This window comes from Rattus norvegicus, chromosome 1 (genome assembly GCF_036323735.1).
Source record: "Rattus norvegicus strain BN/NHsdMcwi chromosome 1, GRCr8, whole genome shotgun sequence".
Lineage (NCBI taxonomy): Eukaryota > Metazoa > Chordata > Mammalia > Rodentia > Muridae > Rattus > Rattus norvegicus.
Window position 1 is genome coordinate 20114480 of NC_086019.1, and position 26868 is coordinate 20141347.

Below are 26868 nucleotides of genomic sequence, written 5' to 3' on the forward strand. Positions count from 1 at the left end.
TTGCGATCTGAGGTTAACTCACGAGTTCACTCAAACACGTGTCAGGATGGTGATTTTAATCCGGTACGTCAGAGTCTCAAGGCTAGCCCTCATAAGTCATTATTCTCAGATAGACCAGTGAGGACTACTGAGTGGATTTCTAGTTTTCACTATTAGAAGGTATAAGGATCAAAGAGCATCTGAGAATTAAAAGTCCTCCATCGCAGCTCATTATTTTATTAGATTTCCAGTAGGAAACCACAAAGCCAAGAGACAGGCGAGATAAGGGTCTCCCCTGTGTCAGAATTGCTTTTTCCAGAAGTTACTGCAGCTTATAGCTTCACCATTAACATTAGAGAGGGCCCACCTCACTGCATTCAGGAGCAAATGTATCAATGGCAGCTCTGATCCACGGCTCACAATGGTTGAAGCATGTGTGCTTTTAAAGACTTTGAGAACATTTGAATACAGCATCCCTTAGCTTATTCCTTAACTGGTTCCTTGTCACTCAAGATACTTATTACACGACAAGCCAAATAATTATGCAGAAAAACTGAGTATTTACCAAATCAGCATTTAAGCCTCTGATAAATGAATCTTCCTGCACTAAAATTTTTATCATGAAAGTACAGTAATGATTATATTGTAATCAGTAGTCTTATGATAATATGCATATCAAAGGGTGTGGTTATGTGAAACTTTGAAAATGATTACTTTTATGATATTTAGCTTTGCTTATGTATATTTTTAGAAACATTTTTATTCCAGTCTTTAAGAATAGAAATGCGTAGGGTCACCAATTAACAACCAGAAGGCCGGGGCTGGAGGGATGGCTCAGTGGTTAAGACCATTGACTGCTCTTCCAGAGGTCCTAAGTTCAATTCCCAGCAACCACATGATGGCTCACAGCCATCTGTAATGGGATCTGATGCCCTCTTCTGGTGTGTCTGAAGACAGCTACAGTATCCTCACATACATTAAATAAATATTTAAAAAAAAAAAAAAAAAAAAAAAAAACAAAACCAGAAGGCCGTGATCAAGTGGGGTGATTTCTCCCTGGGGTACTGCTGAGATCTGCCACATGTGTGTTTCCAACAAATGCATCAACTAGTTGGCCTCTAATTAACAATCATGCTTGGTCAAGCAAACCTCTTGGACCTTCTCATCAGCAGTTCTTCATCTCTGTGTGTTGGTTTGTTTGGGGTAGGATAGAGAAGACCATGTGGCCTCCATAAAGCAACTCATCTTTCCATATGAAATGAACAACCCAATTCCTGCTTAATAACGCCGTGAGCCATTCCAAGTTAGACAGCGCGTCCCACTTGTTATCTCATCTGACAGTGCCAGACCCTAGCTGGCATCCTCTTGTGCTTCTCTCTTAGGAGAAGCTTATCCCAGTCTAGAATATTCCTGTACATTCTAAACTTTTAAGGGACCCTCAAACACATCACTCTAGTTTCGGAAGAGCACAGTTTAAAAAAAAAAGAAAAGAAAAGAAAATGGAGACGTTTACAAATGAGTTTTCTTGGAACCTCTTATTCTAATTCCGGCTTTCATTTCCTCTTAGCAAAATGATTTAATGGTTTCAAAAACACGGCATTACTCTTAGTAGACAAGACTGATGCTAAAGGCTTGAGGAGCAGCTTAACTTATTGATCAGGAAGAACCACATCGTGGGCAGAAAAGATCTTAGACATCCCAGATCCTTTCTACTTATGGTTTAATGTCTATAAATATTTCTTTGCATGTATGTATGTGTGTGCACCACATATGGTTCAGAAGAAAGTACTAGATCCTTCAGAACTGGAGGTGAAGACAGTTGAGTCATCATGTAGATGCTAGGAATTGAACACAGGGTCCTCTGCAAAGACAGTGGTCTAAACTTCTAATCTATCTCTCCAGCACAGAAATTTTAACTCATAAGTGACCCCATGAGAGAAATTACAGAACAGTCTTGGATAAGAGAGACCCAAGTCACACCTGAAATTTCTCTTCCTGCCCATTGAACTCGTTGAGGACCGTAAGGTCAGAATTATAATTTTAGAACTTTTCAACTTTGTTAAGTTGTTTAAGACAGAGTCTTATTGTGTAGACCAAGCTGGTCTGAAACTCACAGGAGATCCACCTACCTCTGCCTCTCAAGTGTTGGAGTTAAAGGCGTGTGTTACTACACCAAGCAGAATTTTAGAAGTTCAGCTCCTGTTTCATATGACATATATTATCCATTTTAATTTGATTTATGTTTTCTCCTTTGGGGGAAAAAAAAGAGCCTTCCTTTTAGAAGTGACTAAAAGTTAAGACAAAATGTTAACTTGGTATTTTATTTTATAAAATATATTAACTGAGCGTGCAATAAATGTAAGACTGATACCTTCATGGCTAACTAGAAAGGAACAGAGAGAGAGAGAAGAGACCACCTGCCAGTTGCAGGTGACATCCCGCACATGAAGTAATCCATCGGCAGTAAGGACAGCTAGCTTTGATGATCATTAGGTGAGGAATTACATACTTCCGTAAAACAGCTAGAACACTGTCTAGCCTGTGGTAACACCCACCATGCTATCTCCTTCTGTGAGAACTAGGTGATGGAACCTTTCACACTTTGAGGGTGAACACATGTGCTGGAAGCCCCCAGATACCGAAATGTATTCTCTTTGTAAGCAATCTCAAACTCAGGCATGAAATGCTTCTTAGATCTTTTTTCTCAACATTTCAAGTTGAAAGTTTTAAAATCCTCACAGGTTAATCTCGGAAACTTCTCCCTACAAGCCCTGTATTTCCTGACCGAGGAGTCATCTCCCTTCTTGCCCACTTGTCCTTCCTCACACTCTTCACCCCTAACATTGCCAGCAGCTTGTAGTGAAAAGAAAACATTCACTATGCTTCAGGCTAATTGAAAAGCATCCTGGGAAAATCTCTGCCCTGTGAAATGGATACGTCAATCCTATGGTCTGCCATCCTAGATCCAACCATACTTCCCACACGTTACTTTATCTCACAGCACTGGAGTCTAAGGTCCCTCATGCTATCTCCCTGAGTATTTAACCCATTACTATCTGGTGAGAAAGACATCCTGCTTATTATGTTTGTAGATGTTGGTGTATGTTACTTATCTAGAATTATGGGGATGGAGCTGATAAGCATCTGGGCTTATCAATACAGAAATGCATCGATGTGTTCAAATAGGAAAAATGGCTGCGGCATTGATTCCGAGCCTCTTTGACAAGCATAGCCCACGGGGTTTGCCATACAAGTTGGCTGCATTTCTTTTATGTGAATCTTGCTGGAAAGTTGAATGTGGCACTTCCAAATTCTGGTAGAAATGAAGAGTTCTGATAAGGTTCTCAGGAAACGGACGAAAACCGAGCTGAGAAGGACAACGGGAGAGCAAGAGAGAGTGGCTCCTGTAGCAACGTGAGTGCCAGCGCGTTAAAAGCTAGCTACAGTTGAAGCCATAGGATAAGTGACGTGGGCGATGACATGTATTTAAAGGGAAAATGGATTCACCACACCCCAAGTTGGACCCATCTTACAGCTTATGCCTGCAAATGGTCAGTTCCTACTAAAGAGGTCACAGAGAAAGAGGTATCATGATTCAGTGTCTCGGCAAACACAGCAGCGGGCATTGTATACATCAGAACATCGAAGCCAGCACTGAAAACAGCACCTAGTCAGTATTCACCCACAAAGATCACCGAAGGCAAGCATCAGATGGGACCGTAGCCCACACTTATTAGCGGGATCATTGACTCATGAAGGAAGAAAATTACACAATTTTTAGCATGACTCATCACTTGCCACTCATTTTGATAAATGCAGTGGGAATCCCTGATCTCCAGCTATCTAAACTCAAAGTCCACTTACCAAGGAAGCATACATGTCCTTGAATTCAATCACCTATTTCCAAGTGTCGGCACCGCACTGGAATTAGAACCGACCACTGCTTTATTCTGGCCTGAACGTTTAACAGAGTGGAAAGGTTTGCTGGGACAACTGACCCCTCTCCTTGTGACGGTGGCTCTAGGGAACATGGCTTCCTTTCAAGCTACTTTAGTGACAAATACACTACTCCAGTAGTCCCTCCCCAGCATCCCTGTGTGCCTGAGAATTGTCACCTGAAAAGCAGAAATAAATCATCCTTCCTGCCTTTTATCCTCCCCCATCACACACACACATACTACCTGTATTATGAAGCATCACCACCAGATGGCAGAAGTGTACCACGTTGAGATTAATGGGCGTCTTGAGGCTGTTTTTTCTTTAAAAAAAATTACTATTATTGCTGTTGTTGTTTTAGCATTTTTTCCCAGAGATTATTGTTTCCAAAACATAGGAAAAGAGTGTCCTTGGGCCCAGAAGTGACACTTATCCCTTACAGCGTGCCCCTCTTTCTACGTGATTGTGTCATATGTATTGGCATAGGAATCAAAGGATCTAGACTAAATCCTCTCTCTCTTCCAACTGGAAATGTTTCTGAAATGCCCGACTAGAAAATCTAATATGTTCAAGGTGTAGGGGACTGCTGCTCGGCTGTGGACCTGTTCAATACCTCTCCAGTTAACCGACAGGCGAAGTCATAGAGTGTGGCTATCACCTGACATTCAAAGACAGCCATCTGAGAATATGACATATTAGCATATTATTTGGTGAATGGCTAAGTGGCTGCGGCAGCAGTTAACAGCAGCATCCCTCACTGGTACATTTCTTCAGCCTGCCCATGGCATCCATTGATGTTCCCAACGTCTATTTCTGGAGGTAAAGGTTTAGAGATGTTTTGGTGAAATTCTTCCCCAAGAACTCACAACACAGAATTCTCTCAGAGAATTCTATAGAAGGCTACATGCTACAGTATGTGCTGAAAATGATTCTTGTTCTATTAATAGCCTTCGAGGGCCAGGACATTAAGCCACATACAGAAAGCTTTCCATTCGGGCTTTCTTTGTTGGCCTTGTACTAGCAAAGGCATTGCTGTGTGTTGTGAATAGATTATCCTGCCCTGCCCACTGGGCTTTTACATAGATGTATGAATTTCAGCCAGTCTTCTTTTTGTAACTGACCATCTCCTGGGAGGCAAAAAAAAAAGGAACTACCTCCATAAAGACCAATTTCATAGCTTTCCCGAAACACTTTTAAGCCCTTTTACCTGCTGTGGCATAATGTAGGGCGCCTTTGACCAAGCTCAGGAAAAAAGAGAATGAGGCTTTTCCTCGAATAAAGATGTCCCGAGTGCAGATGAGTCATGTCTGAGGTAGTCTGTTGGAGAAGAACACGCCTCATCAAAACGTTGCCCTAGGCCATTTGGGAGGACCTGCTTAGTCAGCAGTGGCTGGGGCTGCCTCCCTCTCTGAGCTATTAAACTCGGATCTGAAAAGCCGATACGTTCGTGCAAGGGTGCAGGTTATTGTTGTGAATTCTCACACACCCCAGGTTCTAAACAACTTCCTCAGCCACCTGTATATAAAGATAGCCTGAGAAGACAGAGAGCGAGGAGACGGCGTGCAGCTTTGTCATTTGAGGAACCTTATTTCCTGAGCCCTGCAGTGTATAGTCCAAGTCTCCAGGATCAGTTGTGTGATTGGTGAGGCCGTGTGCAAAGGGAAAACGCAGGGCCCCCTTCATCAAACGTTATTATGAATTTCCAGGCGGTGACAGCATAGCATTAGAGCAAGTGACTGCACATCTGTGTACCTAGCTGTCCCGCTCAAGGACCCTAGGAAGCTGATCTTTGAACAGCAGCAGGGGAAATGGTGTACAGTAGGTTGCATTTAAAAAAAAAAAAAAAAGAGAAAAGAAAAGAAAAAAAACCCACATGTGCTGGTTGCCTAGCAACCAGCTAAGGCCCTGAATGGGCTGACTTGCAGGTTTCAAGATACACCATCTTGAAATTCTGAATTTCCAGCAACCTTCTAGTGGACTGATAATTTCTGAGGAAAAATACTATGATGGAAAATGGAAATGAGGAGGTGAGGAGGAACACATTTTTCTACTCTTATAATCCAAAGCTAGCCCATAATTCTCCCTGGTCTATCTTCTAAGAATAAAACTCCCCATCAGTGAAGTAAATGTGGAAAAGAAATTGCTATTTCCCCAGGAATATAAGCAGTGTTTTCCTTAGAGAATAAGCAGAATATAAATGTATCCATACCCCTTTAAACACATCCCTGTAGCAGTTCCAAGGCATTGCTAAGAAAAACTAGTTCGAATTCACAGAGCACTTCATAAGCACCTATTGTCCTGCGGATTACAGAGATGAATAAGAGGTAGGTTTTAGTGTTAGAGAATCCTGCATTGTTCAAAGTCAGGAAGAGAATACAGAAGATACACTCCTGACAGCAACGTTGCCCAACGTGTACAGATGGCCATGATCTCATCTCCTGTCCTTGGTACTTCTCAGGGCCCGTGTGTTGCAGAATCAGAACCAGCTTTTCTGTCGGGGAGCAAGCAGTTCGGGCTTTCCAGAAACAGCCACATTGCTCTCGCTTTTGATGACACCAAAGTTAAAAACCGGTATGTATCATTCTGCAACGGGGCACAAGAACTGATCATCGGAACACTGAATATTCACATTTAATCAATTACGTGTCAGATTCCTAGCGTTAGAGATCTGTTTTTTAATTCACTGAGGAAAATAAAAAAATAGAACTCGGTCTGCCTTGAACACAAACGTAAGAGCCTCATAGCCCTAGACAGTCCCTCTGCTTCCGGTTTTCTATCCTTCATGCATATCCTTGCGGAAAACCACTGCGTCTTAGCCTAAGGACGCTCTGATCTGTTTTTTCTCCCACATTTGCATTTGGCAGCCTCACCATTGAGCTGGAAGTGCGAACTGAGGCTGAATCAGGCTTACTCTTTTACATGGCTCGGATCAATCATGCAGATTTTGCTACTGTTCAGCTGAGGAATGGCTTCCCCTACTTCAGTTATGATCTGGGGAGCGGGGACACAAGCACCATGATCCCCACCCGAATCAACGATGGCCAGTGGCACAAGGTAACAGTCCCCAGGACGCGGGTGGTCTTCTAAGAAGGGTTCTAGAAGTAACCATGGACCGTCCCCTGCCAGAGCTGTTGTGTTCGTGCAGACCCTAACTCTAGAGTAACAGAACAAAGGCAGAGACGGGACAAAAGGCGAGTGGTGTGTACAAGGCCACAGTTTGAGAACGTGTCTAGATGTGAGTAGCTCTCTGATTCATCACTTATGGGCTCAGTGTGCTACAACAGTCCTGCTTTTGGTAATGGAACTGTGGTTCCCAAGCAACAATCAACAAACCAGACTCAGGCCACTGCAGATGGTTCCATCTGTTTAATCAGGAATGAGAAGACCACAGAGCGCTTTCCCCATGAGGCTTCTGTATTCAGCGTAGAGAAACAAAGTTTGTTCCAAGGCTGTGCACTCCTCTCTACTAAGAAAACGATACGTGGCCAAAATATACGCCGGATACATTGCGATGGGTCCTAAGACTTATCCCTCACCCAAGCACACACTGATCTGAAAGTCAGGAGACTGAAAGTCTCTGCAAGACTAAGGATAGTGGCCCCCAGGCACCATTTCCACCGAAAGCTATTGGCAACAACTTTAAACGTTGGCCTTCCACCCAGAAACTAGTGCTATTGTGGGCACAGAAGGCTCATTTGCCAACTTACTCCTCTCTGGCATGACTGCAGGTAGATAATATGTGGCCTGATTAAAATAAACTCTTGAAATTTGTCTCTGCACCTGCGATAGCCTATTAAGTAAAGTTTCCCTAGGTAGACCAATAAAATGTTTAATTTTCAGAGTGCAATATTATTAGATGTTGGATTTGATATATTAACCTGCTTTGGCTTGTCATGTTGGAGAGAGAGCCAAAGAATGGAAGAAAATAGAATTACGATATAAACCTCAAGCCAATCAGTTTGTAACCCTGGAAATAAGACATGAGATCTTTTTAGCTTGGGGAAAAAACGTAGCAGATGAAGCTTCTGGTCAGAGAACCTTTGTCAGTTTCTTCTGTTCTCCAGCTAATAGACAAGTAAATACAACACTTGAGGGAAGAAAAATAGAGGTACTGACAGACCACCAAGTTGAGGTTAGGAAAGGCAATTTATGTAAGGTAATTAGCCTTAATAGTAGGGACAGATTTCATTTGTAAATGTTAAAAAAAAACCACTTTCTAAATATAAATAAATGTGTTTCAAATGTGGTGCTATATTGTTCTAATCCTCTTATATCTTGTTTTTCCAGCACTCTTATGCTCCAGCATTTAAAGGTCTACATCATCCCCTGACTAAATGCAGACTCCCCAGGCCTTGCATTTCTTCCCTCTCTCCTACACTCCTGTCATGCGTTCACTGATCTTAGGTTTTTATCTTTCTCCCTGACTTCAAACCAGTCAGCTGCTACAAGACTAGCAGTGCCCCTCCCCTGCCCTGATCTCCCCACCTCTGATGTTACACAAGGAGGGCTACTACGCTTACGTGAAGATGTATTAGGAGCCCAGTAAATTAATACAGGACTAAACATAGAGCTGGAAACCTAGCTCAATGATATATACTGATATCATACCAGTGCTAGAGAAGCAGGGCAGTAGGATCTTGAGTTCCGAGCCAACCTAGGCTATGTAATAAGACCTTGTTTCAATAATCAGGATTATAATAATCAAGGCATGAATTTGGCAGCTCTCTTAGCTCAAGTCAGAGCTATCAGTCTGTAAAATTCATCATGGCACAGCTACCTCTGAGGCATATATCCACTGAGCTATGCTGGAAATTTTATCTGAAACTTACTCAGAAAAGAAATTGCATTCAAAGTCAGAATTTGATATGCTCTGTAAAACATATTTACCTTCACTCGTATTATGGACTGAGCACCTAAATGATATCAATCTCTCTTGGAACTACCAGAAAAGTTCCTTGTCTTGTGGCTTTGTTCAGGATTAGCATCGATGATGCCTCCTTGTTTTGTAGATTAAGATTACGAGAGTGAAGCAGGAGGGAATTCTTTCTGTAGATGACGCCTCCAACCAAACCATCAGTCCCAAGAAAGCTGACATCCTGGATGTTGTGGGGATTCTGTATGTTGGTGGCTTGCCGATCAACTATACCACACGCAGAATTGGTCCAGTGAGTGTCTAATTCCTTGTTGATTATTTGGTAGAGTTAGTGACTTGTGCATGAATACGTGTGTGTGTGTGTGTGTGTGTGTGTGTGTGTGTGTGTGTGTGTGTCTGTGTCTGTGTCTGTGAGAAATACACATACAACCATTATATTGTGATAGGCCTTAATGCAATAGCTGGGCCATTTTCTAACCTCCGTGTGGTTAATCCACCTCCTGCCAATAATCCCTACTTATTGCTTACTAAATTCTATGTTCTATCTTGGCTTTCCTGGGCCAGTTGGGCAGCCCTCTGGGCTGTCCTCTCCTGGCTGGCTCCTTCACATGGTGACTATGTCTCTCTGCCCTCCACTCTTCTCAGGCATAGGCATCTCTCCTTTCCTCTACCTCTCCTAGCATGGTGGATCTTATTCTTCCTCTCTCCCTGTCCCAAGCCCCAGAAATTCTCAAAACCCATCTCTGTTTGTCCTCCCCCTCTATTGGCTGTTAGCATCTTTTTTTTTTTTTTTAACCAATCAGAACCAACTGGGGGCAGGTTCCAGGAAGCTATGTGCAGATACTTGTGTAAGCAGTTTTTGGGGAAAATCTAATAAGCATTCGTAATGCAAGCGATTACACTTCCCCACTTGATTAGCAAGTGTCATTGGAGATCTCTCTTTCCCTGTATCTGTGTTTGTATGGATTATATAAATCACCCTTTTCATAATTATGGGTTACTACTTACCTATCAAAAATAAGAGTCTGGAGTGATGGCAACAAAAATGATCAACTTGAATTTCTAAAGCAAATGAATTACAGTGCATCAGAGCATTGAGTTAAGTTGGTTCTAAATTCCATCATCTCTAAAATGTTTTATACAAACGTTCACATTTTGTACATGTATTTTCTTAGAGGAGGGACCATTGCTTTTGTTAGATTTTTGTTCCAAAGACAGTGATCCAAACTTAATTGTCTTCTTTTTTAGTAGAAACTGAAATATAGATCACAACTGAATGCATGGATAGTAAAGTTAACAACTTATTCGTAGAAATATGGAATCGGGAATATAACAGACAAGTCAAAAGTTACCCTGCTTACATGGGGCTCACAGCTCTGTCAAGTCAATGGGCACATACTGTGAGTAGGTCCTCAGAACATCAGGTCATTATGGTCCCAGCTAGATGCATCCTGGCAGACAACCTTGATGTTGGGTTACTATCAGCTGAGCTGTGAAGTATGAGCTACAGAGGTCCAATACCAGGAAGCTTTGAGGCGTGTTCTAGGACAACTAGTTAATGCCTGTGTGCAGTGTACACCACGGGTGGTTGTACTACACATAGAGGCCCAACATTGCTAAACCTGACACCTGTTCCTTCTGACCTGACTGCTCAGGTAACCTACAGCCTAGATGGCTGTGTTAGGAATCTTTACATGGAACAAGCCCCTGTTGATCTGGACCAGCCTACCTCCAGTTTTCACGTCGGGACATGCTTTGCCAATGCAGAGAAGGGGACTTACTTTGATGGAACTGGTTTTGCTAAAGCAGGTAAGCTCCATCTGCTTCCTTTCTGTTGAATATTCATGACATATGAATGCTGACTTCTTGCTGCGTCAAAAACCGATAGTTTCCCCAGGGTCCTGAGCTACTATTCTTCATTTAAAACAAACATTAGTTTCTATAACTAACAAAAAGCTACCTCGAAAACATTCACATGTGGATAGTGGGAACGGGGGCTGCAGTTCAATGGTAAAGCACGTGCCTAGCAAGGTTGAGGGCCTAAGTTCTGTCTCTAAGAGCCAAAGCAGACCACCGCCAACAAAAACTCACGTGTGTGATTCTGAGAAAAGCTTATAAGGAAGAACATTAAGTGACTTAAGGAAGGCTATTTGGAGGAAGGCTATTTGGAGAACAATGGCAGCAAAATGAACCTAGCTATACAAGAAGGCTCATGTGTAATGTTCGGCTTTTCGGTGTTCTCTGTCTCACGTTCTGGAGATGAGAGACCATCTCTCGTTATTCCTTTACAAGTTCTCTCACGGTTCCATTTCTTCACACACATACATGCACACATGCACACATGCAGACATCTACACACACACAGGTTCAGTGGTACCCATTTGTTGTTGATCACAGCAAAAAATGCCATTATGCCAGGCATTCACTATCACTTTCCATATATATGTCTGCATTACTGAAATTGAACATCACACTGTAAAGGAAAATAAAATGTAATTCTCTGTTCACATAAGACCCCTTACATTAGCTACTAAAAGAGAACATTCGGACCATGAGTCACACATATTGGTTCATTAGGAAAAAAAATAAGGAACAGGCCACATGTGAATGCCAATTATAAGAAATGGGAAAAATAAGATGTAATTTCTGCCTTTAGAAGTGTGTTATCAATAATAAAAATTCAATTTTGAGAGAAATCACAAAAAGGAAAAGAAATTTTTTAAATACCATAAAAGATATAGAGTATTCTACAGATTTACAAGAAAGATTGATTTTGACTAGAAGCCAGAAAAGTTTTTATGGAGAAACAGATACTTAAAAAAGCTTTATTATAGGAGTTGAATACTTCTCTTTTTTTGGATTTTTTTATTTACATTTCAAATGATATTCCCTTTTACAGTTTCTCATCCATAAGCCCCCTATCCCATCCCTCTCCTCCTTCTTCTATGAAGGTGTTCCCCCTCCCCAACCACCCCCGCTCCTGCCTCACTGCCCTGACATTCCCCTGCACTGGGGGGGGGGAGGGGTGGGTCCAGCCTTGGTAGGACCAAGGCCTTTTCCTCCCATTGGTGCACAACAAGACCTCCTCTGCTACATATGCAGCTAGAGCCATGGTTCTGCTCATATGTAGTCTTTGTGTAGTGGTTTAGTCCCTGGGAGCTCTGGTTGGTTAGTATTGTTGTTCTTATGGGGTTGCAAACATCTTCAGCTCCTTGAATCCTTTCTCTAATTCCTCTGACTGGGACCTTTTCTCAGTTCAATGGTTTGCTGCTAGCATTTGCCTCTGTATTTGTCATGCTCTGACTAAGCCTCTCAGGAGACAGCTCTATCAGGCGCCTGTCAGCATGTACTTCTTGGCTTCATCAATATCATCTAGTTTTGGTGGCTGTATATATTTGAGTTGGATCCCCAGGTGGGGCAGGCTCTGAATGCCCATTCCTTCAGTCTCTGCTCCAAACTTTGTCCCATATCTTCTCCTAAGAATATTTTTGTTTCCCCTTTTAAGAAGGACTGAAGCATCCACACAGGTCATCCTTCTTCTTGAGCTTCATGTGGTCTCTGGATTGTATCTTGGAAAATTGGAACTTTTGGGCTATCAGTGAGTGCACATCATGTGTGGTTTTCTTGGGGGGGATTGGGTTACCTCACTGAGGATGATATTTTCTAGTTCCATCCATTTGCCTGTGAATTTCATGAACTCATTGTTTTTTTTTTATTGTGCAAAATGGGTTTATTAAAATAAATAGGTTTATTTAAAAATTACCAACTTTGCTCTAGGTAAAATGAAAACAAGTTTAGACTCAGAGCTTAGATTTATTCCCCAGCATTATGAAGGATCAGCGCAGCTATCTATATGATTTCTTTTTTTTTTTCCTTTTTTTTTTTATTAACTTGAGTATTTCTTATATACATTTCGAGTGTTATTCCCCTTGCCGGTTTCCGGGCAAACATCCCCCTCCCCCCCTCCCCTTCCTAATGGGTGTTCCCCTCCCAACCCTCCCCCCATTGCCGCCCTCCCCCCCACAGTCTAGTTCACTGGGGGTTCAGTCTTAGCAGGACCCAGGGCTTCCCCTTCCACTGGTGCTCTTACTAGGATATTCATTGCTTCCTATGAGGTCAGAGTCCAGGGTCAGTCCATGTATAGTCTTTAGGTAGTGGCTTAGTCCCTGGAAGCTCTGGTTGCTTGGCATTGTTGTACATATGGGGTCTCGAGCCCCTTCAAGCTCTTCCAGTTCTTTCTCTGATTCCTTCAACGGGGGTCCTATTCTCAGTTCAGTGGTTTGCTGCTGGCATTCGCCTCTGTATTTGCTGTATTCTGGCTGTGTCTCTCAGGAGAGATCTACATCCGGCTCCTGTCAGTCTGCACGTCTTTGCTTCATCCATCTTGTCTAATTGGGTGGCTGTATATGTATGGGCCACATGTGGGGCATGCTCTGAATGGGTGTTCCTTCAGTCTCTGTTTTAATCTTTGCCTCTCCCTTCCCTGACAAGGGTATTCTTTTTCCTCATTTAAAGAAGGAGTGAAGCATTCACATTTTGATCATCCATCTTGAGTTTCGTTTGTTCTAGGGATCTAGGGTAATTCAAGCATTTGGGCTAATAGCCACTTATCAATGAGTGCATACCGTGTATGTCTTTCTGTGATTGGGTTAGCTCACTCAGGATGATATTTTCCAGTTCCAACCATTTGCCTACGAATTTCATAAACTCGTTGTTTTTGATAGCTGAGTAATATTCCATTGTGTAGATGTACCACATTTTCTGTATCCATTCCTCTGTTGAAGGGCATCTGGGTTCTTTCCAGTTTCTGGCTATTATAAATAAGGCTGCGATGAACATAGTGGAGCACGTGTCTCTTTTATATGTTGAGGCATCTTTTGGGTATATGCCCAAGAGAGGTATAGCTGGGCCCTCAGGCAGTTCAATGTCCAATTTTCTGAGGAACCTCCAGACTGATTTCCAGAATGGTTGTACCAGTCTGCAATCCCACCAACAATGGAGGAGTGTTCCTCTTTCTCCACATCCTCGCCAGCATCTGCTGTCACCTGAGTTTTTGATCTTAGCCATTCTCACTGGTGTGAGGTCAAATCTCAGGGTTGTTTTGATTTGCATTTCCCTTATGACTAAAGATGTTGAACATTTCTTTAGGTGTTTCTCAGCCATTCAGCATTCCTCAGCTGTGAATTCTTTGTTTAGCTCTGAACCCCATTTTTTAATAGGGTTATTTGTTTCCCTGCGGTCTAACTTCTTGAGTTCTTTGTATATTTTGGATATAAGGCCTCTATCTGTTGTAGGATTGGTAAAGATCTTTTCCCAATCTGTTGGTTGCCGTTTTGTCCTAACCACAGTGTCCTTTGCCTTACAGAAGCTTTGCAGTTTTATGAGATCCCATTTGTCGATTCTTGATCTTAGAGCATAAGCCATTGGTGTTTTGTTCAGGAAATTTTTTTCCAGTGCCCATGTGTTCCAGATGCTTCCCTAGTTTTTCTTCTATTAGTTTGAGTGTGTCTGGTTTGATGTGGAGGTCCTTGATCCACTTGGACTTAAGCTTTGTACAGGGTGATAAGCATGGATCGATCTGCATTCTTCTACATGTTGACCTCCAGTTGAACCAGCACCATTTGCTGAAAATGCTATCTTTTTTCCATTGGATGGTTTTGGCTCCTTTGTCAAAAATCAAGTGACCATAGGTGTGTGGGTTCATTTGGGTCTTCAATTCTATTCCATTGGTCTATCTGTCTGTCTCTGTACCAATACCATGCAGTTTTTATCACTATTGCTCTGTAATACTGCTTGAGTTCAGGGATAGTGATTCCCCCTGAAGTCCTTTTATTGTTGAGGATAGTTTTAGCTATCCTGGGTTTTTTGTTATTCCAGATGAATTTGCAAATTGTTCTGTCTAACGCTTTGAAGAATTGGATTGGTATTTTGATGGGGATTGCATTGAATCTGTAGATTGCTTTTGGTAAAATGGCCATTTTTACTATATTAATCCTGCCAATCCATGAGCATGGGAGATCTTTCCATCTTCTGAGGTCTTCTTCAATTTCTTTCCTCAGTGTCTTGAAGTTCTTATTGTACAGATCTTTTACTTGCTTGGTTAAAGTCACACCGAGGTACTTTATATTATTTGGGTCTATTATGAAGGGTGTCATTTCCCTAATTTCTTTCTCGGCTTGTTTCTCTCTTGTGTAGAGGAAGGCAACTGATTTATTTGAGTTAATTTTATACCGAGCCACTTTGCTGAAGTTGTTTATCAGCTTTAGTAGTTCTCTGGTGGAACTTTTGGGATCACTTAAATATACTATCATATCATCTGCAAATAGTGATATTTTGACCTCTTCTTTTCCGATCTGTATCCCCTTGATCTCCTTTTGTTCTCTGATTGCTCTGGCTAGAACTTCAAGGAACTCATTGTTTTTGATAGCTGAGTAATACTCCATTGAGTAGATGTACCACATTTTTTTAATCCATTCCTCTGTTGAAGGGCATCTGGGTTCTTTCAAGCTTCTGGCTCTTATAAATAAGGCTGCTATGAACATAGTGGAGCATGTGTCTTTGTTTTATGTTGGAGCATCTTTTGGGTATATGCCCAGGAGAGGTATAGCTGGGCCCTCAGGTAGTTCAATGTCCAATTTTCTAGGGAGCCTCTAGACTGATTTCCAGAATGGTTGTACCAGCTTGCAATCCCACCAACAATGGAAAAGTGTTCCTCTTTCTCCACATCCTCACCAGCATCTGCTGTCGCCAGAGTTTTTGATCTTAGCCATTCTGACTGGTGTGAGGTGGAATCTCAGGGTTGTTTTGATTTGCATTTCCCTGATAACTAAGGATGTTGAACATTTCTTTAGGTAATTCTCAGCCATTCAATATTGCTCAGTTAAGAATTCTTTGTTTAGCTCTGTACTCAATTTTTAGTAGGGTTATTTGGTGCTCTGGAGTCTAACTTCTTGAGTTCTTTGTATATATTGGATATTTGTGCTCTATTGGATGTAGGTTTGATAATGATCTTTTCCCAATCTGTTGGATGCCATTTTATCTTAATAATGGTATCCTTTGCCTTACAAAAATTATGCAGTTTTATGAGGTCCCATTTGTTGATTCTTGATCTTAGAACATAAGTCATTGGTGTTCTGTTCAAGAAATTTTCCCTAGTCCCATATGTTTGAGGCTCTTCCCCACTTTCTCTTCTATTAGTTTTAATTCATCTGGTTTTATGTGAAGGTCCTTCATCCACTTGGATTTGAACTTGGTACAAATCAATAAGAATGGATCAATTTGCATTCTTCTACATGCTGACCTCCAGTTGAAACAGCACCATTTGTTGAAAATACTGTTGTTTTTTCAATCAATGGCTTTAGCTTCTTTGTCAAAGATCAAGTGACCATAGGTGTGTGGGTTCATTTATGGGTCTTCAACTCGATTCCATTGATCTGCCTGTCTCTGTACCAATACCATCCAGTTTTTATCAGTCTTGCTCTGTGATACTGCTTGAGTTCAGGGATAGTGATTCCCCCTGAAGTCCTTTTATTGTTGAGGATAGTTTTAGCTATCCTGGGTTTTTTGTTATTCCAAATGAATTTGCAAATTGCTCTTTCTATCTCTGTAAAGAATTGAGTAGGAATTTTGATGGGGATTGCATTGAATCTATAGATTGCTTTTGGCAAAATGGCCATCTTTACTATATTAATCTTGCCAATCCATGAGCGTGGGAGATCTTTCCATCATCTGAGGTCTTCAATTTCTTTCTTCAGAGGCTTAAAGTTCTTGTCATATAGATCTTTCACTTGCTTGGTTAAAGTCATTCTGAGGTATTTTACGTTATTTGTAGCTATTGTGAAGGGTGTCATTTCCCTCATTTCTTTCTCAGCCTGTTTATCCATTGAGTAGAGGAAGGCTACTGATTTGTTTGAGGTAATTTTATACCCAGCCACTTTGCTGAAGTTGTTTATTAGGCTTAGTAGTTCTCTGGTGGAACTTTTGGGTTCACTTAAGTATACTATCATACCATTTGCAAATAGTGATATTTTGACTTCTTCCTTTCCAATTTGTATCCCCTTGACCTCCTTTTGTTGTCTGATTGCCCTGGCTAGGACTTAGAGTGCTATATTGAATAAGCAGGGAGAGAGTGGGCAGCTTTGTCTAGTCCCTGATTTTAGTGGGATTGCTTCAACTTTCTCTCCATTTAGTTTGATGTTGGCTACTGGTTTGCTGTATATTGCTTTTATTATGTTGAGTGATGGACCTTAAATTCCTGATCTTTTCAAGACTATTAACATGAAGGGGTGTTGAATTTTGTCAAATGCTTTCTCAACATCTAATGAGATGATCATGTGCTTTTTTCTTTTGAGTTTGTTTACATAGTGGATTACATTGACAGATTTCCATTTATTGAACCATCTCTGCATCCCTGGGATGAAGCCTACTTGATGATAATGGATGATCATTTTGATGTGTTCTTGGATTTGGTTTGGGAGAATTTTATTGAGTATTTTTGCATTGATATTCATAAGGGAAATTGGTCTGAACTTCTTGTTCTTTGTTGGGTCTTTGTGTGGCTTAGGTGTAAGCGTAATTGTGGCTTCATAGAAGGAATTGGGTAGCGCTCCTTCTGTTTGTATTTTGTGGAATAGTTTGGACAGTATTGGTATGAGGTCTTCTATGAAGGTCTGATAGAATTCTGCACTAAACCTATCTCCTGGTTCTGGACTTTTTTTGGTTGGGAGACTCTTAATAACTGCTTCTATTTCTTTAGGAGTTATGGGGTTGTTTAGGTGGTTTACTGATCCTGTTTTTATTTTGGTATCTGGTATCTGCCTAGAAAATTGTTCATTTCCTCCAGATTTTCCAGTTTTGTTGATATAGGCTTTTGTAGTATGGTCTGATGATTTTTTTAATTTCCTCAGATTCCTTTGTTATGTCTCCCTTTTCATTTTTGATTTTGTTAATTTGGATATACTCTCTCTGTGCCCTCTGGTTAGTCTGACTAGGGGTTTATCTATCTTGTTGATTTTCTCAATGAACCAATTCCCGGTTTTGTTGATTCTTTTTATAGTTCTTTTTTATTTCTACTTGGTTAATTTCAGCCCTGAGTATGATTATTTCTTGCCATCTACTCCTCTTGGGTGTATTTACTTTTTTTTGTTTTAGAACTTTTAGGTGTACTGTCAATCAGTTTCTTTTTGCAGGCTCTCAGAGCTATGAGTTTTCCTCTTAGCACTGCTTTCATGGTGTCCCCTAAGTTTGGGTATGTTGTACCTTCATTTTCATTAAATTCTAAAAAGTCTTTAATCTCTTTATTTCTTCCTTGACTAAGCTATCATTGAGTATTGTTCAACTTCCATGTGTATGTGGGCTTTCTGTCATTTTTGTTGTTATTGAAGACCAGCCTTAGTCTGTGGTGATCTGATAGTATGCATGGGATTATTTCAATCTTCTTGTATCTGTTGAAGCCTGTTTTGTGACCGATTATATGATCAGTTTTGGAGAAGGTACCATGAGGTGCCGAGAAGAATGTATAATCTTTTGCTTTAGGATGAAATGTTCTATAGATATCTGATTTTTTCATAACTTTTTAGTTTTTCTGTGTCTCTATTTAGTTTCTGTTTCCATGATCTGTCCATTGATGAGAGCAGGGTGTTGAAATCTCCCACTATTATTGTGTGAGATGCAATGTGTCCTTTGAGATTTAGTAAGGTTTCTTTTATGAATGTAGGTGCCCTTGCATTTGAAGCATAGATATTCAGAGTTGAATACTTCTATGCAGAGTTGTGAAGTGGACATTAGAATCCTCTAACACAGGCTAGGGTAGAAACCCACCTCTGTATAGGCAGAACCTTGAGATACAGAGACATATCAGATTTGGAAATATTGGAGGATATGATGTTGCCCCAAAGCCATGTCATGTGCTATGAAAGCCAAAAGTTCCCCACGATTTCTACCAGTCCACAAGTGGCTGTGATGCCCTTCTCTTAGCCAGGCTTGATACCTGGCTTCAGCTTCTGTGGCTGATGGGTTGGCTGATCTTCCTACCTTCTTTTTGGTATTATATCAAAATATGGAACAACGACAACAACACACAACAAAAACTCTCAACTCCAGGGGTTGGGGATTTAGCTCAGTGGTAGCACAAGGCCCTCGGTTCAGTCCCCAGCTCCGAAAAAAAGAACCAAAAAAAAAAAATCTCAACTCCAGTTTCCAACAGCTCTTCCCAATCCTTCAACTCACAGCAGAATACAATTTACATAAGACTTGGGTGGTCAGAACTGCAGGTTACTTTGGTGCAAACCATACACATTCTCTATAAGAGGCTTGATATCTCTGTTCTTAAAAGCTACCCAGCCCCCCAATTGCTGGACATCATCTCACCACATCACTGTTTTTCTTCAGCTGAAGCACCTTACATCATTTCTTTTTCCTCTTTACCTCTTATTTTATCTTCCTGAACAGTTCGGCCCTTCTACCCTTACTTTAAATCTATCCACCTTTTCCATGCAAGGTCATCAAGGATCCTGGAAGAACAAAAAGTCTACCACATCACCAGTACCACAGTAAGGACAGCAGTGGTCACACATGACATGTATGGTCCACCTGGTAAATAGAAAGCACAGATAGAATTTTCTTGAGTGCTTTCCCAATATTTTGCAGAATTCATGTAGTCTTAACTGTTCTTAGGAAATCATTTTTTATTGCTAAACGAAATATCTTAACTCCTTATAGAAGGCCTAAATATATGAGTCAAATATCAAAATGTCTAACCAAAAGATTCACTGGATTAAGTAGAAAAGATTATGTCCTAGAATCTTTCCATAAAAAATTACATTTGCAATCTTTCATTTAATAAAATATTTAGGACGATCAGAACTCACTCCAATCACTGTAGTGCCATTTAGAACGTCTCAATAAAATTTTACTGAATATCCATTGAAATTCTTTCCTTAGCCCAGCAGACTTTGGAAATTCTCATACCTGGTTTTGAGAGCCCTTGATTCAGTCAGTCCTATTGTGTGCTCATTCATTTGGTTATCCAATGATTAAAGCTCCACTGTGCGCCAGATTCCTATGCAGTACCAAGAGGAAAATTATGAGCAGTCTAAAATCCTGGCCTCTCGCATCAGCAACAAACACACTGGGGAAGCCACAGATTGAAATTAATTCACCCCAAAGTCTAATCAATAATTTTTCTCCCCAGTTGGTGGCTTCAAAGTTGGATTGGACCTTCTTGTAGAATTTGAATTCCGTACCACAAGACCCACTGGAGTCCTCCTGGGAGTCAGCAGTCAGAAGATGGATGGAATGGGTATTGAAATGATTGACGAGAAGGTGGGTAAATGTCTGCTTGTTCTCTCCTGACACTGGCTTCCCCCACTCAAAGCTCTGGTTCAAGGTCTTGTCAGTTCTTCTCACCCCTCTGGGTCATCACAATCCATGTACACTTTTATCACACCCATTCTGTGCACCCAGCCACATTTTAAATGTGTCAATCCTACTACACCACAGCTGGGTTGACCACCTGTGGCCCACATGGTTTTGGATCCCCAGCTTTCAGGGAATCTACATCTGTGCACCTAAGTTGGCAAAATTACCAGTGCAGTGAAGGAGGTGGCTCAAGTTATCTGAAAGCAGCCTACCTTTTACATCACTGAGACCTGCAACATACCAGTTCCTGACTTTCACTTACAAGCACTCAGACACTTTCCCCCCAAAATCAAACATAGACAAGTGGACGAGCGATAGCCTAATCATAAATAGATCCTTATCCATGACTGCCTGTGGACAGCAACCTATAGGGAGATGAGCTGTACATGTAGAAAGCGGGTTAAAAGGAAAATAAGCAAGAAGTCTCACAGATTTTCTACCAGGCTCACTCAGGAAGATGGTGCTGATCTAAAACATGATCTAAAACATACCCTCCTTGCCATTCTCTCCTTCTTGCTCACACGATTCCAAAAACAACAGAAAAAAAATCCAAGTGCTTTTAGGTAAAAAGGATGAAAAAATTAACAGATAGACAAAATTCTCTGGTTCTGTTTGAATGTTTAAAGCCTATGTTCCTTGCATCTCTTTCAAATTCCCTTTCTTGCTTGTAATCTTTTACCACTTATGTGTCACTCTGTCATGTGGTTTTTCCATCAAGCTCTTCATAGAAGTAAAATGTCACTTTTACAAACTCCGCTCAGTGTTCCAAACACTAATATTTACAGTACTATACATTTTGCAAACTTCGCCCAGCCCTATTAATCTTTTTCAAACAAAGCATTTCTTTCATCCACCTTGTCAAGTGCACCGCGTAGCTGACTAACGTTTTTAATATTTCAACATGTTCCTTTCCTTCATCAGCTTCAAAAGAATTCTGATGTCTCGAATTTCAGGGATCCTGCCACGTTACTAAAAACAGATTTTTCTCATTTAAACAAGAACTTCTAATCAAGTTCTTCCTTGTTGGGAATTTAACTGGCCTTCTGGCTCGGGTCTTTGGCACCTGTGATATGAAACGTGCCCCCAAAAAGTAATTTATGTGGCTCTCAATCCTGTATTTAGAGTGAAAACCATGAAGGAGAAAGAAAAACACAATTAAAGCTTCAAAAGCTTAAATTTATAAACAATACTTTAAAGTATATTTGAAAGCCCATTAATGAGTTGCTTGAAGCGGCTTCTCCTAAGAAGGTTTTGGAAGGTTCACCTCATAGTCCAAAAAGATGGATAGCTGAAAAACCTTTGTGCCGATTAGGTTCTGTTTTGGTGTAGGACTTGGGTGCTTCTTCTGAAACAGCATAAGTAACACGGGCAACGCCCAAGAGCAAAGACTACGGCTTGTTCCTGGGTCCCAAGCTTTAACTTGGCATTATGCTAACTTTTCGCTGGGGGTGTTTGTGCCTGCGCGTGTGCGCGTGTACCTGTGTGCACATGCACAGCTGTGCATGGGTTGCACGCACACATGATGGGCAGAGGACAGTATGTGGAGCTACTCACCTTACAGTTTGAGGTACTATCCATTGCTATTTGGAGTACAAAGAGCCGTGAAACGGGACGGGCCAGGGAATCTGGCCAATCTGCCCCTCTTATGCTGAGATTCGGAAACCTTGATTGCCACATCTAGGTTTTCCCACATTGGTTCTGGGGACCAAATTAAAAGCTTCAACTTAAGTTGAAACTAAGTACTTCAACAGTGCCAGTTATATCAGTCCCGTGATGCTGATGTTTCCCACAAGGTAATGGTGATCTAAAGCGTGCCTTCCACATCTCCCTCTCCTCCCCTCACTCCTCAAACCTTCCCATAAACTCGGAGGCTGGGACACGCACTCACTGAGTAGATAAGCACACTTGGATATTTAAATAAATTAGTTTAAACTGTAGAGCAGTTTGTGTTCTCTGCATGCCGAGCCCTGGACTAGTTGAGCTATTTCTCCAGACCTAACTGTCCAGTGTTTGAGAAATGTTGTTCGCTTCAGCCTCTGGTTTTCATCGTGCGGGCTGTGGCGCTCGCCTCGACCGAAGCCACCTGTGACAGGTCATTTTCCTACCTTTCCAGCTTATGTTCCATGTGGATAATGGCGCCGGCCGATTCACTGCGGTCTACGATGCTGGGAGCCCAGGCCATATGTGCGATGGACGATGGCATAAAGTCACTGCCAAGAAGATCAAAAACCGCCTTGAGCTGGTGGTAGATGGGAACCAGGTGGATGCCCAGAGCCCAAATGCAGCCTCCACATCAGCAGATACAAACGACCCTGTTTTTGTTGGCGGTTTCCCAGGTGAGTGCTGGTTGCCGCAGCAAACAAGCCCTTTGCTCCTTATGTTTGTGGTTTTAAACATTCGTATTTGTATAACCGTGTCCAAGAATGTGTACTTAAGGCCACTTGCTTCTACGCTTTAGAATCTCTTTCCATAAATAACACTTGGCCTAAAATTGCCAGTCTGTAAAATGAGAGGACTATTTATTTAAACCACATGGGACTTGAAATTTTCATAATCACCCCCAAGGTTTTATCCAAGGGGAGGCTAAAACTAAAGGAAATGAATTTACCTTATAAAAGATATAAAGTATTTAGCAGCGGTTGAAGCCAGGATTGTGAGGGTTCCCCTCCCCTCTCCCCAGTTTTAAAGTGAAATGTATCAGAGGAATCATAAAAGGCCCTCCAACTTATTTCCTCTCATTCTAGAATTCTCCAGGTTAAACGGAGCTAATTTCCCACATAGGTTATTAAAGACTTTATATTCATATTACAAGAGAGCCCAAGCAATAAATCTGCATCAAAAAAAACCCTCCAGTACATTAAATTCAGCATTAAATTCAGCATATGAACTCCAGGGTTACCTAAGGAGCCAGGGGCAGGAGCTGCTGGGCAATGAGTCCAGTTTTGTAGTGAGCACTGGAGTGATGCAGAGTCCTGGAGTAAGCTTTCAGAAATCTGGAAAAAAAACTTAGCTTTGCTTCCAAGGCAGAAGGGCTTTGTGTAAGAAAAGAGGGTGTGCGGTATTCAGCATAGGTTGACAGAACAAAAGATGTTAGAGGGGACAAATGGGCTCCTTCCAGAGTTACTTTTGGCTTTAACGTTTTAACAGTTGTATCATGGGCATGGGTGTTCTGTCAGCGTGTGTGTCTGTGCACAGTGTGTCTGTGTACAGTATGCATGGCTGCTTCCCAGGAAAGCAAGAAGAAGGCATCAGATCCCCTGGAACTGGAATTAGAGTGGGAGGCATCCTTGTGGGTGCTGGGAGTTGAACCCCGGTCCTCTAGAAAAGCAGCTAGTGCTCTTAAACACTGAGCCACAACTGTGTAAAAAGACCCACAACTGTGCATTATTTTAAACGATAAGAATTTTTGAGCTATATAAATAAATATTTCTATCAGTAACAAACTCAGTATTTTGAGGGAGACAGCGTACCTCTCTGCCAACAGGCTATGAAGCAAGATCCTCCCAAGGATCCAGCAGGCTTGGGAAGAGAAGCATCTCTGTTTGCTGCTCTAGTTGGGGGCATAAGCCTGGGAAAGCAGGGCCTAAAATTGAGGCAGAGTAAACAACTATGCAACAGCCCGTTTTATTCAGAGAATCAGGCAATTTATACTCTGAAGGTCATGAAGAATCACGTGAGTAAGGTATTCGACCACAAGGATAAGCAACACATGGCAGAAACTTTTCCATAGAAAGGCCAGTGTAAACAGTTAACCGATTAACACCAGTAAGCAATAATGAGTAATTGGACATCATCTCACCCCTACCCTCTATACCTGGGAGGAGCGCAGAGGCTCCAAGAGCAATTCTGAGCTTTGAAGAAACTGAGATCACAAGACTTCTTCTTGTTTTGTTTTGAAAGCACTCAGAATTCTCCTCACACAGTTCCATTGCTGAATTGTGTTGCAACAAGCAAGTCTTGTTAGTTAAAAAAAAAAAAATCCCATAAGCTCCCAACCAACAGAACATTTGGGGGTTTTATTTTTTCAGTGTTAGGACATCCCGTGTCCTACTTTAACACTAGAAGTATTTTATCAATTCTTTGCTTCATCAAATACAACTGTATAAGATTTATTGGGGGGGGGGGTTATTGTTGTTTAGTTATGTCTTAGGGTTTCGTTGCTGTGAGGAGACCCCATGACCAAGGTATCTCTTCTAATAGAAACCATTTAATTGGGGCTGGCTTACCCGTTGAGAGCTTCAGTCCATTATCATCCTTGTGGGGAAGCATGGCAGCATCCAGGCAGGCATGGTGCTCTAAGGAAGAGTTCTACATTTTGCTCACCAGGCAGCCAGGAGGAAGGAGACTCTTCTGCAGGCAGCCCAGAGGAGGTTCCTTCTGCACTGGGCAGATCTGGAGCATTAAGAGACCTCACAGCCCACCTACACAGTGACACACTTACTTCAACAAGGCCACGCCTCCTAATAGTGCCACGTCCCATGGGCCAAGCGTATTCAAACCACCACAACTTATTTCCTTCCTTATTAATTTTGAAGCAGGTTCTTACTGTCTAGCCCAGGCTACCCTAGAGCTTGGGTTTTCCCTTTCCACCTGTAACACTGGTGCTATAGTCATGTACCATCACACTTGGCTATAATTGCATAGTTTGACTTTATAACTTTAAATGCGTTTGTTCCAAACCAAATTACTTGTTTGAGGTTTCCACAGTTTATAATTCAACTCGTAGGAAGTTGGTAATTCTCTACAAACCAGTTAGCAAGTCTCCAAGCAAAATCACACAGCTTACAATAGACAGCGTTCCGAGTCAACCTCAGGCTTGAGATTTGATTTGGACGTGTGATTGCAAATGTTTGCTGTAGCGATGTTTCAGAAATGAGGCTGAGGGAGTAGTGGTCGACTTGGTGGTAGAGTGTTTGTGCAGTGTGCACATGTTTCTGGGCTGGATCCCCAGCATTTGTAAGAATGAGAAACAAAAGTGACCCCTCCTATGTCTTTTCAGATGGCCTCAATCAGTTTGGCCTGACCACCAACGTTAGGTTCCGAGGCTGCATCCGATCTCTGAAGCTCACCAAAGGGACAGGCAAGCCGCTGGAGGTTAATTTTGCCAAGGCTCTGGAACTGAGGGGTGTTCAACCTGTATCATGCCCAACTACCTAATAAAGATAAGTTCAATCCGGAGAAGAATTCACCAAGACAAGTATATCAAGTTAAACAGTATACACTCCCACCATATTAATAAAAACTAATGTGCGCATATACACAAAATTCTCTCTGCATTGTGTCAGATGGTGATAATTCAGACCACAGATTGAATTTTAACTCAAGTTCTCTTTCAAGCTTATGATTATTAAACCAATTATTTCATTCTAAAGAGTTGCATGTTTCGTGTGATTTTAAAGATGAAAGGTAACTGACCATGAAATGAATTTGCAACATGCCCTGAAGTCATTTGAAGACAAAATTTGAAAAAAAAAAAAAACAAAAGCTCATATAATTTATGGATGCAACTTTAAAAGGAGACAACATTTATGAATATCTCTGCCATCCTCTCTCCCTAGTATGTTGCCTGTCGCCTTTGGATTTGTGTTCAAGCCGCTGAGACTGAGTGGGTTTTGTACGTGTGATTGAGAGGCAATCAGGACCTCCAGTCCCTGTGTGTGCAGAAGCATTTCCCTAATCCAAGCTCATTATTAGAGCATTTAACTAGTGTTATAAGTGAATATCTTTTCATGCTGGAGTTTAATACTATAGATCAGATTCAGGCCAGCAAGCTTGATTACTTGATTTTCTTGTTTGATAATGATTTATAGGCTTCAAGAGGAAGCCAGACCCAGGCTGCAGAATGACAATGAAGCTTACAGCTCCTGCTACTGTACTGAGATCATGAACTCTAGATTCATAAGAGGGAGTCACAACCTACACTCCGTGAGGAGGGAAGCATGCTGATAGGCATTTGTGTTTATCAAGAGACAATCCACCAGAAACTTCAAAGTCATTTCCCTTTAATCTTTCGAAGATGTAGTCTGACCTCACAAATTTATTTCCTATCAAAAAAAGTCTATTTTGTATGTGCATGGTGCATGCGTGCGTGCGTGTTCAGCCATCTTCAAAGTGGTGTGGGAACCAAAATTAGTCAGGATTTTATTCATCAAGTTTAGAAGGAAATATTTCAATTGCCACCTTCAGAAGAAATTGTTGTGATGATTGAATAACTCAGAACTGGTAAAACATCAGTTCTCAACATTCCTATTGCTACAACCCTTTAATATAATTCCTCATATCATGGTGGCTCCCTCACCATAAAAGTATTTTCATTGCAATTTCATAGCTGCAACGCTGCTACTGTTATGAATCATAATGTAAATATCTGATGTGCAGGATGTCTGATATGCTACCCCTGTGGATGGGTCCTTTGATCCCCAGAGGGGTTACAACCCACAGGTTGAGAACCACTGATGTAAAAGACCTGGAACCTTGCCTCATTGTCGTACTTTGAGCTCCAGGAGAGTAAAGTCCTTGGTTGGCTTGGTGGCATCCGCCAGGACAATGAAGGTCCTGTTTTCTTTTCTTTTTTTCTTTTTCTTTTTTTTTTTTTTTTTTTTTGGTTCTTTTTTTCGGAGCTGGGGACCGAACCCAGGGCCTTGCGCTTCCTAGGCAAGCAC

At 41.5% G+C, this 26868-nt stretch overlaps 1 protein-coding gene and 1 long non-coding RNA gene across 9 annotated transcripts in view; one reads left to right on the forward strand and one right to left on the reverse strand.

The window, feature by feature from the left end:
• The window catches only part of LOC120098807 (uncharacterized), a 71753-nt gene extending 49302 nt beyond the window's left edge, over positions 1-22451 (reverse strand). The window contains exons 1-2 of the long non-coding RNA XR_005497323.2: positions 22312-22451; positions 19757-19847 (exon numbers count right to left, since the gene is read on the reverse strand). This is a non-coding gene — a long non-coding RNA (uncharacterized LOC120098807). The remainder of the gene's footprint in view (positions 1-19756; positions 19848-22311) is intronic.
• Positions 1-25577, forward strand: part of Lama2 (laminin subunit alpha 2) — a 647931-nt gene extending 622354 nt beyond the window's left edge. For all 8 annotated transcript variants that reach the window (XM_063264627.1, XM_063264628.1, XM_063264630.1 and 5 more), the window contains 7 exons: positions 6374-6486; positions 6780-6969; positions 8925-9080; positions 10444-10597; positions 19980-20110; positions 22320-22542; positions 25206-25577. In XM_063264627.1, coding sequence (XP_063120697.1) covers positions 6374-6486; positions 6780-6969; positions 8925-9080; positions 10444-10597; positions 19980-20110; positions 22320-22542; positions 25206-25363 — 1125 coding nt within the window. In that variant the 3' untranslated portion in view covers positions 25364-25577. The remainder of the gene's footprint in view (positions 1-6373; positions 6487-6779; positions 6970-8924; positions 9081-10443; positions 10598-19979; positions 20111-22319; positions 22543-25205) is intronic.
• The last annotated feature ends 1291 nt before the right edge of the window (positions 25578-26868 follow it).